This window comes from Gallinula chloropus (assembly GCF_964237585.1).
Source record: "Gallinula chloropus genome assembly, chromosome: 2".
NCBI classification, from domain to species: domain Eukaryota; kingdom Metazoa; phylum Chordata; class Aves; order Gruiformes; family Rallidae; genus Gallinula; species Gallinula chloropus.
Genome location: NC_140086.1, coordinates 62,868,511 through 62,882,364, shown reverse-complemented (window position 1 = coordinate 62,882,364; position 13,854 = coordinate 62,868,511). Strand labels below are relative to the sequence as shown.

The 13,854-nt window shown below is 39.1% G+C and overlaps 1 protein-coding gene across 1 annotated transcript in view; it reads right to left on the bottom strand.

Annotated features, from left to right (window-relative positions):
• Nucleotides 1-13,854, bottom strand: part of ZNF407 (zinc finger protein 407) — a gene marked incomplete at both ends in the record, with an annotated part of 319,806 nt that overhangs the window by 125,469 nt on the left and 180,483 nt on the right. Inside the window, 2 exons of the mRNA XM_084260279.1 lie at nt 2,662-2,782; nt 11,990-12,073. Of these exons, the coding sequence (XP_084116405.1) occupies nt 2,662-2,782; nt 11,990-12,073 (205 nt within the window). The remainder of the gene's footprint in view (nt 1-2,661; nt 2,783-11,989; nt 12,074-13,854) is intronic.

The window sequence follows — 13,854 nt, the reverse complement described above, 5'->3', positions numbered from 1 at the left end:
GAAATAGGCTGGCTGGATTTACAGCATAAGGGCTGAGCCGAAAGCACCACAGTGAGAACTCAACCACTAGACACGGGGGTGAATTTTATCACTAGGTCAGCAAATTTTAAAGCTCGATTTTATGTTTTCTGTAGGTGACACTTGCAAGAGTACAGACTGTCTGCTGAACTGGTGTAAAGGACATTATTTACAGAGTTACTAATACCTTTCCATGAAGAGATAGCACTGAGGAAGTTGACAAAGGGTGGTGTGGCCCTTGAAATTATATTTTAAAATGAAAGAAAAAAGAGGAAAAAAAAATGAGAAAGGATGATAGCAAAAAACATACGTGCCAACAAGACTGGCTAATATCCCAGGACTGTGGAAACTGGCAGGCACAAGCAGGACTGCTGGGCTAATAAATACAGCAGCCCCTCTACTGGCTCCTCTGCAGCTACAGAGTGCCTCACTGCTGCTATGGACTTGCAGCAGCAGCAGCAGCACAGCTCTGAATCCTGCATCCCTGCCAGATGTTTTTCAGCTTAGCTCAGAACAAATTTCCTGCAGAATCAAAGCTTCATCAGCTGGTATCTGTAAAGATCAGCCTCCAAAGATTAGGTCAAAATTGGCCTGCAAGGGATGGAAACTAATGCCCTATTACCATGAAATGTATGGTCTTTTTTTTATTTTTCCAACAATATAGAGGCAGGGGATGCTCAGAGACTTCTTGTTGATCCTGATAAAATAAGTTCTGTTTGCTTCTTCTTTAATAACCTCCAATAAAACAAAATACTAGGAAAAACCCCATCATTTCATCGAATTTCTATCCCATACAGAGAACTGTTCATCCAAAGAAATATGATCTCACCATCTTTCACTAAACAGAGCATTAAGTTATGCATTTTCTCATCCTAAGCAAGGGAATTGCATCCACACATTGCGTGTGCACACACCAAACCCCAAACTGTCAACTGACTCACATTTACAACGTTCCCAGTCTCTAGGGTCTTCAAACCAGGAGCTCAAACCCTCCATAACTCACCTTTCATTAACAAACCATCCCTATTGGATGGAATAGGCTTACTGCAGAACTAGGTAAAGTGGATGACCCCAAAATTAAGCCTCCTCAAACGTGCACCATCTAAGATAGGGCTTTTTACCTTCACTGCAGCACATCATGCTACACTATTGCTTATTTGCTCTCACTCCTCTCAACACAGACCTTTTAATGCAACCACTCTGACAAACACAAACCCACCTCTATTTCCTAGGTGACTTACTGAAGCCAATAAACACTTCTATATTTAAAAAACCCCAACCAAAAAAAAAAACCCACAAAAGAAACGAAGCAAAAACCTGGGGTACTCTTAAGGCAGCAGTGCAGAAATGGAAGCCCCCACCCCTCCACCCCCCAGCTATCAAATTAATTCCTCTGCACTTCTGGACAGTCATTTAATGGGTGCTCAATACAGCAGAGTTCATAGAACATGTGTTCCACATGCACAAAGCAATGAAACAAAACTTTTTGAGCAGAAACTGTGTGATCACTGCAGAAGCTTTCTGTACAGGAGCTTTCTTTAAAGCAGCCCATAAATAGAGCAAAACCAGGTATTATGAGAGCAGCTAGCCTTTGTTATACAATCTTGGTTTAGGAAAGTACATTAAAACTTATACTAAAAGAACATTACAGCTGTATGCTCAGCATTAAAAGAAAATTAAAAAATGCTATAATGATATAATCAAATGTTTAACCTTCTCTCTTGCTTGCATGCATCATGACATGCATGAACACATGCCATTTATCAAATATAATACTGATTTTTAAAAAAGGTTTGGGATATCAACTCAGACAAATTGGTTATTAATACCTCCTACTGATTCCTTTATAGTACACACAGACTGGCCACCTCACTGCAAGGTATTAAAAATATTCAAGACTGTAGAAGTATGTTTAAGAGAAGAATTGTTCAAGAAGCAATGAGATCATTTAATAAGCAGGACAAATTTAATAATTTGTTGATGATGAATAAAAGACACGCAGGATGAGCACCAAAAGTAATCTTAACTTTTCCTTCATGTTAGTTTTTGAGAATTTAATCTACTGTCTAACAGGGTGGGGTTTAATGGTGGAACACAGGAGACTTTCCATGCAACCCTAAAGCCAACTTTCATCCAAACAACCTGGCTGGCAAGGAGAAGGAACACTGGAGCAGAGAAACAAGACTTGCAGCACTGTAACCAGCTCCAGTTGCTTCACATTCTAATAAGTGTCTGGTGAGCATTTAGGCTGCTAAGCCTTTTTGGGGACTTTTCCTTTCTTGGTGAAATGGTTGCAACTCAACCGAGAAAAATTTCAAAACTGCAACTGATTTGAAAAGGCGATGCAGGGAAGCAGCCTCACCATGGAGAATTCCAACAGACACCAGAGCAGCTGTGAAACAAACACTCAACATTAGCACCGCAGTGTTACCACTAAAAGGTTTCCCATCATTTGTTTTTCTTTATAAAGTAATACCTAAATACTGAAGACTAAGTTTTTACATTTAGCTCCTAATTTAATATGCAATTACTGCTGCCCTGATGGTGTTTTAATGGCAATATATTTTTATTGGTGACTTCAAATGAACCTCGTCTGATCACCTTAACCCTTCTCTCATCATGCTTTAGTTAATGAGTCATTACCTGTAGTCACACCAGGGACATCTGTAAGGCTTTTCTCCAGTATGGACACGCTTATGTCGTGTCAGATGCGATTGTGTTGTGGAAGCGAAGTTACACTCATCACATTTGAATGGCTTCTCTCCTAGAAGGTGACAAGAGAAGACATGCATTATCAGCTTCCATCACCAGAAAAGGGAGACATGTCTAAATTCCAGGGAAATCCCTTGAGATAGTTTTTAGTCCATGTCCATAAAACAACCACAAATACAAAATACATTTCCTAATATGGTGTATTAACTGCAAAATACCACTCTCATTACGACATATACACATCAGTATTCATCTGACTTCCCACGTGGCGGTGCACAACAGCAAAAAAAGAGGAGAAAGAACCCCACTGAAATAAGGTAACCATGTTACTGAGCCTTATTTCATGAAAATAACATCACTCCATGACAGCCATTCTTTTCACCTTTCCATTGAAGCTGGGCCCATGTACAACCCTGAAAGCAACACTGTTGGAGAAGGAAGGTGAGAAATCAGTCTGAAGCTTGTTTTCAGTGCTTACACAGAATGAACATCTCAGGGAGGAAAGTGGTTTTGGTTTTTGCACTTTTTTCTGGATTTTCCTTCTTATCCATTAAATAATACACATAAACCAGGACTGAGAATATGATCCAGTACTCAGTGCTCCATTCTCCATCTCTTGCCTGCTGTCCTTCTGCCCTTGTGAATCTTGTCTGAACGATGGGCCAATTTCAGCAGAAAGACTTGAAAGGTTAATTGAAACAGAGACAGCAAACCCCAAAACAACCACCAAACCTAGACTGGGACAATAATATTTTCAGAAGATTAAAATTCAGTCTCTGATGAATGTTTCTAGAGGACTACTAACTGAAGAAAGGTAAAAATTTCTAGCTTATAAACTATTATGTGAAAAGGGTATTTTTCTTTCCAGCAGAAGGACCCCCTCCTCAGAAGGCACTAAGACAAAATCTCATGCAGATACACATCCTGTGATTCCTAGCTAAGACACCTGCATCAGAGTTTTACAAGCAGTTGCTCCAGCAATATTCTGTGTGGTTTACATGCACATGCAATTACCATTTAGGGAGAAAAATGGTTCTTTTCATATGCAGAAGACAGAGACAGATCCAAAAGTCTGAGATCTTGACTGCATTGTGAAAGCCTTCAGAAGTATTCACCATAAAGACTACAGAAAGAATCAACATTCTTTAATGTTCCTTAAGAATTCTGAATAAAACTGCTAGGGATGGACACCAACCATGTAGGCTATCCAGAGGTCTAAAATAGGCAGTTTCAAACCTGAACCCTAAGCCTCTTAGCAGGTACAATATGTGGTTTTTCAGACTGACAGGAGACACACCACCAGCAGAAGACACATCACCAGCCAAATGCCGCTCCCAAGCAGCCGTGCCTCCATGGCAGAGTTTTCAAGCCCGCTTAAAGTATGAGACACTCAAGACTTCCAAAGAAACTGTGCCAGAATTCTGAGAAGGGAGAAATCTGCATTTTTCATTATTGGAGACTGTTGGGTGCTTTTTACCCCCAAGGGAAAAAGAAGTGCAAGGTCCTCAGGCTTGAAAAGGCTGTAAGGCTGTAAGGAAGGACAATGGGGCAGATTCTTAAAGCTCCATAAAGAGTTGGAATAATTGCTTTTAGCAGCTGCTGTAGAGAATACCAGCTACTATTTTTCATTTATTGTTTCATGGGACAAGGAAAGGTGAAGGGGCAGGACACAATGTGGAAGCCTCTATGCTGGACAAATTGAGACTGCTAGAAAGTATGTCTTTCCTGCCCCAAATGGGGTTTTCTTGTCAGACACTGACTCTCTGCTCTGGAGAAGCTGATTCTCCAAGCAGTTTGAACAGTACTGGCTGCTGCTTCAATTAAACTCTCTGGGAGGCCATAGACTCCCTAGCAACGTAACCTGTTCTTGAACTGAAGATTTCCTGTGCCTGATTTATTTTATCTTCCAGTATTAAAGAAGATAGCAACATTTTCAAGCCTAAGTAGTAAAGCCACAGGTATTTTAGATAACATAGATACTTATTTTTAACTGCTTTCATTTAAAATGCATTAGAACCTTGCCAACTTGCCCATGTAAAAAAAAACAGATCTGAAAGGAAAGGAGATTTTTAGTTAGCCATGGATCAGGTGAAGGTCTGCTGCTGTGCTAGGGCAGGGCCAGTGAGGCTGACAGATGAGTGAGAGCCCGTGGAAGCCAGGAGGGCTTGCAAATTCCATCATGACCAAAAGAAAAATTATAATCCTTGCCCACTGCTCCAGGAAGTTTCTCCTTAGGAAATCCTTGTGGCTAACTGCTCCTGTCAAGTGGACTATGTGTAAATCTCACCTGACAGAAAACACATCGCAGCAGCACCACACAACAAAAGCCAACTAAGCTGGGAGGAAAAAGGACAGGCTACCATGGCCTGTAATTCTCAGCAGCTGCACATGGGAAAAAGTATTTATTTTTATGGATAATTAACCAGGTTGATAAGTACAGTTGAAAAAATCTAGAAGAAGACTAGGTATTTATTTGGGTTGGGGAGTGTTGAAGAGTATATTAGCTATAGCAGCAGCAGTACTTTCATTAATTTGTTTAATTTTCCACAGACCTGCTCATTTAAGTATTTTTTTGTCTTTCCTGTCTTTGGGCCAGAATGCTCTTTAATCACAGCCTTTGTGTCCCAGTTTTCCTGCCCCCAGGCTTTTCAGGCAATATATTAATTTTAATTTTATATGGGCTACTATCAAATATTCCAGGACAATTCTCCCTCACCCACATTTACAGATATTTTTTAAGTAACACTATATTAACCATAAAACAGTGTATCCAAACATGTGAAGAAGGACAAAGTCTACATATTTAAAGATTAATCAAGATAAAACCCTCAAACCTCACCTTGCCATTACAGAAACCTTGTCCATGCCTCACCATCTCTAACTTTACCAATTACAACCCCCATGAAAAAGAAGTATAGGTGCCCTTAAATGCTCCAATGGCCAACAAGCTCAGGGGGAGCAGGGGGAGGAAGGATACATGTTTCAGGATCAAGGACCCACTATCCTTGGAAATTTTTATTTTAACACAAGCGCTTTCAAACAGCTTTGTTTCCTAACCACAGGATCACAAAGGAAGAAATGCTTTTGCTTTTTTGACAACATTGCAAGCAACTTCTGAAGTGCATCAGTTGTTTAAGTCAGTCACCTGCCATGAAAAATTTTAGCTCCAATAATCAAAGTTTGGGAAGGCAGCTGATGAAAGGGTCAGATCATGGGGAGCACCAGTCTGTACAAAAGCAGTTATTAAGCCTGCTGCTAACCAGCTAGCCTTGTCTGCTCTGTCCATTCTGCTCCTCTTATTACCGTCACGACTAAGGCTTTCTTTTTCTCCTGCCTCTACCAAATTCTGCCCTACCTTCTTTTAGCATCTATCTTAGCTTCACACACACAGAGAAATTACAGTTTTCTTTTTCTCTCCTTCTTCCTCTTTTCTCTGATTTTGCCTCTTTTGAGTTCTCTGTCTTTGATGATGAGGTTTTTAGGACACAGAGCATACCTTACTGCAAGCATAAATTTCTCTGTGCAGTTATGCACTTAATGTATACTTTTTAACGGAAAAATACAATAAAACAATAACAAAATCTATAGATCTTGGTCCCATACGTTGATTTGCGGGTGGCCAAGGGAAATCTTTATTATCATGACTGTCCAGACAATTTCTAACAACAGATTACTTACAGCATTTACATGAATGTGCTAGTGAGGATCCAGCTTTTGCATAATTGAAGAAAAAAAGTAATCAAATGGTGCCTTCAATTTTCAAGTCTTGAGTAACTGATCAGAATCTTAGCAAGATGGAAGAAACCTTACCCTGGTTGTCTCAACAGGAAACCACTGCTTTTAGCCCTATTTGTTTTTCACGTGATGTGGTGGGCAGCATAGAAAAGAATCCTGTAAGTGTCATTTGACCTAAGGAATGAGTAGACCACAAAAAACAGCCATCTGCTTACATGTAACAGGATTTTTTTTCTTCTTACTCCCAACTATTTCCAGTGTTTGCTAAGGCTGCTCCCTGGAGAGGTACTTACAGGCTTGCTAACGAAGCCTGAAGTATATTTAAGTAAATTCTGTTTGTTTTTAGTCTGGTCAACATTTTTGCATATAAGACATATAAAAATAAGTACATCTGTGATCCCTTGCTTTCTTATGAAAAACTTTGTAAATGCCATAGGATTGCTCTTCCATAGCCAAAAGTGATAGACATTTGTACACTTAGAAATGGGAGGAACTCTGTTCCCCTAAACAATTTCTCCTGGGTAGAGAGAAAATTTCAAGTTACTCAGGTTTTTGGTGTCATTTCTGGATGAAGGTTTGCTATAATCAAGTTCCGTGCTGTGCCACAAATGTTGGCATCAGTGGAAGAGGAAAAACAATGCAGATCCTCTTTGAATTTCCCCTCTCCTCTTGCTGAAAAGAACAGTAAGTCTTACTGAGCTACGTTTTCTGTGGTATTCTACATTATAATTTTTTTAAGCTGTGGTGAGGAAGTTGAAGGGAAGAGGCTACATTATACATTAAATTCAATGCCGAGTAATGTAACTACACATTAAAGTCAAAGAGCAGTTCACATGAGAAATAGAAACACAAAGTGAGTCACTCATCTGGATAAAAACACATATATTATTAAATTTTCTTTCTTTATTACATTGACCTATAAATGTCTTGAGAAGCGCAAGATTGAAATGAGTGAGCAGAAGCAATCATACAAACAGTGATCTGTACAGTATAAGCTACCATCTTCAAAAATTCATGAAAATATTTGAACAAAGGCACAATCTTCTGGAGCAGTTCCGCAGGTACAGGGTGATTGTCACACAACTGCTGTGCATGTTAAGTGTACATACCCTCTAATGCTCTACTACTGTAATGATCCCCAGGAAGATTCCACCACAACCAACACAGAAGAAGCTAATGTAGGCTGCCCTCATGTAGAAGATGAGGATGGGGGGTTTTTTTTTGCAATTTGCAGGAGTATGAACCAACATTAAAATAAAGAAATTTCATGCAAGAGAACGTAGGCTGTGACTGATCAGCACTGTTGGAGTGAGCTAATTACTACAGGACAAAATGGAAGTTTACTGGGAAACATGTAAATGAAGGGAAAACCAAAATCCTACCAGAAGACAGACAAACAAAGGAGGAGAGCAGAACAATAACAAGAACATAAAACAAGACATTTTAAAATTAAGAATTAAGTGGCTTCGTGTTTTTATGTCAAGCCACCAATATTTAATCTTCCTTGTTCTTTCTCTCTTATTCAATTTCCTATTTAGTTTGATCACAATTAAAACAGAATATTTAAATACTGTGATATTGAATGTTTCTTTCATAAGTATGTGTGTTTTGGGTGGCTGATTTAAAGGTTATCTACCCCTTTTTATGATAAAATTCACATAACGGCTTAAATTCTTTATGGAATTCAACTACTTCTAAATTTGGCCAACATTAAAACTTGCAAGATTAATTATCTTCCCATCTTCAGGTAGATTGTCACAGAATTGTAGGGGTTGGAAGGGACCTCGAGAGATCAGTGAGTCCAGCCCCTCTAACTGGGCCAAAATACGAATCAAAAAAATTCTTTCAGAATGACTCAGAAGATGAAATTTGTTCCTCCCAGTCACACTGAGGCACCAGAACGACGGCACATGTACTGTCTCGCAGCACCACAAGCTGTCCCTCATCCACCACGTGGACCCCTCGCAGTATCAGTTGGTGCTAAGTTTCTTAAGACAGTTTCTGCTCACAGCCTAGGTAGCCACAAGTGTCTGTTCTAAAGCAAGGAGTTGTAAGCATTCTTTACAGTGTGATAAAACTCTGGACCACTCTTGAAGTTTCCATTGCTTCAATTCACAACACAGAAGATCGCACCACTGATAGTTAAATAGCCAGGGAAACTCTCACAGAATTTCATAGACTGATTCTTCCAGAACAGGACTGGAAGAAGATGAAATCAGATCATAAATAACGCCAAAGCATTTTACCAGGAAAAATTCAGCCAAAGACGTAGCTGCTTCTGTGTTCCAAGTGTGTGCTTCTCACAGGACCAGGTCAGTCATTAAAGACATAACATTTTGTACACAGAACAAAAACGTCAACTGGTGACACACCTGGGATCTCTTTACAGGTCAAATTAGTTTTTTCTGCTTCACAATTCTACTTTACAGTTGAGAAAACCTATCTCAAGGAAATCTGTTAGGGGATGAATCACGTTTGCAAATAAATTAAGTATGAAGTTTTCAAGTCTGAAAACTATTTTTTCTCTCAGTTTAACATTTCTGTACTTCATTTCAAAAAGACACCACATATCTTCCAGAGGTAATGTCCTATTTACCAAACTTGTCCCTACAGCTCGCTCCAAGAGTGACCGAGGGTCAGATTCTGCCAGTGTTACGTACACCAACTTATAATTTATGCTCCCTGTAATATTTTCACAGAAGATGCACCTTTCATAAGGCAAAGGTATTTCTCCAGGTACGTAAAAATAAACTCACTTTAAAAAAATAAAAATTGAAAAAAAAAGAGAGAGAGAGATGAACAGACTAAGAAATACCAGAATCAAGAGCATCAAAAGTCTGAGACTGGTCCTACAGCCAGTCCTCCCGTGTCAAATATCTATCAGCAGCTGAACATTTCTCTGGGGTGTCAGGACACCTCAGGCCTTGAGGCTGGGACGAGAAGAGGCTTGTTAAGCCGGTTAAGACTCCTCAACTACATGTGAGGATTTGCTCATTTGCCCTTGAATCAAGGGTCTCTGACAGGTGATAGAAGTAAATCTTGGATTGGAAGATGTTCTGTGTCAGCCCCCTAGACAGCTTGTATTACAGGAGGGAATTATTTAAGCCATTTAGACTATTTTTGATACCTATCCCTTTCAAACCTAATTGTAATTCGCTTTGGCATTCTGCTCTGGGAAAATTGTGCCAACTGGGGACACAGAAGAAAAAATACAGGTACAAAGAGGAGTGCACGTAGCTAAGGACTGAGATAAAGTTGTGCGCTGGATGAAAATACATGGGAACCCATGTAAGAGCAACAATGCAGGCAAAGGTGGATTGTGTCATTCTCCTTGAAACAAATAGAAGCTACAGATAATTTTTCTGCTAAAGAATCATCTCTGATTGTTTGTGCCACAGAGGCAGATAAATGCCAAAAAGATAGATCCCTCTGCCTCTGAGATACTGTCCTGTATAGTATAAAGTTAATAGCAAAGTAATAACGAGCCTCCAGTCCTGACATAAAATATAAAGTTATGCCTGCTAGATGCAAGCTTCATGATCTATAACCTGTGAATCCCTGTGATCATAGCACAAAAGTCTCTACCACACTGGCAAAAGAAGGGCAAAATGCCATCGAAAACTTGGACAGCTTTTCACAAGGAATATACCTTATTTCCAGCCTAATTTTGCATATAAAACAGGAACCAAAATATTTTTTTCTATTGATTTCTGGCCTAATGACACACAAAAAAAACCAAAACGTAGAACCAATGGATGATAGGGGCTTACATTTCTGATCTTCACTCACTTGATAGGTAAAGACAAGAAAGGTAAAGACTAGAGTATGCATTTATTCCACCTTTCCATTCTGAAATTATTGTTTACCACTTGTGCAACTGCACTGACTATGAGTCCTAGCTATATGCATGATCCCAGTGTGCCACAAGGCAGGCAAATAAAACTGAAAAGGTAGTTCCCATCCTATTGATAACAATGATTTATTTCTGATTAAAAAAAAAAAGTAAAAATTTCATTCTTAGCCCACATTTGGTAAACATGAACCAATGTGAAAATTCCTCAAAGCTCCAAAAGAACGGGGACCGTTCGTTATAGCTGAAGCATATGACTTCCATTCCAGTAGTTGCAACTGCTCCTGTTATCATTCAGCGAGCGTTATACTAAACTATATTTATTAAATGCCTTTTTCTTGGACACTTTAAAAATACAAACTTCCTGCAGTGAATAGGAACTGACTGTGGCAGTACTATCACACAAAGGTATGGTCCTTGTTATCAGAAGAAAAATCCTGCAAGTATGACTACTACTTAGACCTGCAATTAAAATTTGGCTCTGCATATTTTTTTTTTAGAGCTTACCCTTTCAAAGACATTGCCTGACCAGTACCGAAACCCCTACCTTTTTTGAAAGCATCAGACTCTCCTCCAAATATGGTTGCTTTAATAAACTGAAAACAGGGTGGAAAGAATGGCTTCAGGCTCTCAAGAAAGAGAGTAGCTGCTCTCCAGGAAATTACGCACTTAGATGGTGTATGTCCTGAATCGAGATTAGTTTATTCAGGGACATAATAAAATCTCCCACTGAGATTCTTTTACAAAATCAATGGAAAATTCATGATGTCACAACTACAGCGTCTCGTTTGATAGCCATTTCTTTCCAGTGTACATTAGACAATGGTCACTTAACTTGCACAGCAATTCCTGATGATATTACAGTATTCTCATGGCAGTAAAACAAAAGCTACAGGAGCTTAAGCAGCAACACTTCTGCGTCTGTTTGAACAAAATCTATTCAAATAATCAAACACTTACAAGGAACTACTAAAAGGCACAATTAAGGTAAAACGTATTAATAAATGTTTAATACTTACACTTTTTCTGGTTTTCTGAAACTAAGAACCAATTTAATTTCAACTGATATTAAATTTTTATAACCCGGTGGTAGAAAAGCTTTACTAGTTCTGGGAGAGAAATGCTGCTTTACATGCCAACCATGTGGTAACTCTTAAAGTTGCACCTATTAATTACAAACTATCTTAAAATTACAAAACTGCAACTGAAACAACACTAGCTTTCAACTATGTCTCAGTCCAAAATAATGGATTAATCTATATGTAGTCTCTAATTTTCACCCAGGGACATTCTAGCAGACTCTTGCAAAATCTTCACAGTAGGTAATCTATTTGGGCCTTGGAAGGAAAAAAAAAATAGTAGACTTAGCATTCATTTAAAGAAGAAAGCCAGTCTTTACAATTCCACTTCCTTCAGGAAAAAAAACCCCAAAACAACAAACCAAAAATACCCCACACTCCCCCACCAAGCAATTATTCAAACTCCCAGCTAACGGATCTGATGCAGACCTTGGGCGTAGCGATTTTACGAAGATGAGAAAAAAAGCAAAGTAAACAAGGAGCCGATGTATTATTTGTGCTGCAACATGCTATGTGACTTGCGCTGCTCCCCAGCGTAGAGAGGGACTCCCTTGCTGAAGAAAATATAGCAAAGAGTAAAGACAGCTTTACTGACCTGTGTGCTGCCGCCGATGCTTGGTGAGGGCATGACGCGTCCCGCCGGCAAAGCCACAAAGGTCACAGAGGAACGACTTCTCGCCTGTTGCAACAATAAACAGATGAGGGACTGCGGAGGTCACAGATCATTAAAACATATCTATCAAGGCTTTCAGGGTTACTAATTCCTCCAATCAAATGTTTCCATGTAAATATGTCAAATGGGAATGAAATTACCACTGCGGTTTATTGACTGTGATAAAATCTGAAAAGCACCACTGAACATAATTACATACTTGTCAGACCCATAAAAATTAGCTTTATTATCAATGGAATGGTTTTGTACAACTTCATTTCTGTTAGATGTCTTCCAGATGGGGCTGCTTTATGCACTTGAACAGTTTTTATGCATATCCTGATTTTTTACAATTCCCATACATCTGGCCTTTCTGTGCTGAGTAAAGATTGCCTGGAAAAAAGTTAATATACTGTATATATGATTCCGCTTAAATAAAATATATCGAATTTACTAACAAATTAAGGGTACTGAGAAATTTTCAACAGACTAGGTGACAGTCATCTTTAGTTACCTTCTATTTATTAATAAGTATTAAATTATTTTATTGAATATACAGAAGAGCCCAGGCAACAATAAAAGCCGCATTATTCAGTACCAGTGGCAATTCAGCACTGTTTATGTTTCTAAAGTTTTCATGACATAAAGAAAACAGGTCTGGGGATTGCTACTGAAATTGCAGCAGAACTCGTATTGTTTGTCTTCAAATGATAATTCTTCATTCCAAACCTCTGGACCAATTTGAGAGATTTTGGCAAGCTCAATACTCATTAAAAGTCTGTAAATGTTCTTTTTTCAGTATTTTTTTTTTTTTAAGAGAAGCTAGGATTTTGCCCTGTTGTATATAAATACAGTCTACCATTTCACAGCTATATTTTTACTCGGTATGTACTAACGTGCATAGCAGCCTCAGCCCAGGAAGACCACATGGAAGGTCATTACAAATAAATAATGCTAACCTCAGATATAGTTTTAATAACCTCAGATAAGACCGAAATTTGAATTTTGGATTTTTTTTTTAAAAAGAAAATTGCATTAGTCGTTTGGATCCAAATGGTCTCCTTTCGCAGTAACAGAGCAGAGAGGGGGCTGGTGGGGCAAGGATGCTGAATTCATTGGAACCAACAGTCTCCTTCAAATTCTTCCCCGTAGGGAAGGAAATTTAGTTTCTACAAAAGACGGCTGGGTTAAGAGGTCGGGTGTCAAATTACCGAGTCCTCCTGTGAAGACAGAGGGGTGGAAACCTCCTTCTTTATCCCCACATAACCAGGCATGCTAACGCGCGGACATTCTGGAAAAGCACAGCACCTCAGTTAACTCTGGACACCATTAGTATAAATACAAGAGCCCATCTTGTGAGTGGTATCTCCCCAGAGAGCCCCACAGCTGCTCCCTCTCCCACCACTGCCTTGACAGGGGTCCCAAGACACCCCATCTCCCCCCCACAGTCCCTGCAGTGCAGGACACCCTGGGCCTCGTGCTACAAGGGGGAACGCAAGTCCTTCAAAGTTTCTGAGGCAGCCTGAACCCTGACACTGAAATGGGACCATAAAAATGCTGATTAACTTTCACTATGCTATGAAATTCGATTGGCACATATAAATCTCCATTTCAGAATAAAGCAATTTATTTAAATTCTTTTCTGCACCCAAATCTAGTAATGAAAAGCCAACTGGAATTTTACAGGAATTTTTGAAAATTTCATCCATTGATGATTGATCAAGGTATCTAAGACTCAATAATTTCAGTACCTCCCTTTAGGTACCAAAAGTTCTAGCTATCATGATTACAATAGAATTTAAAAAAAA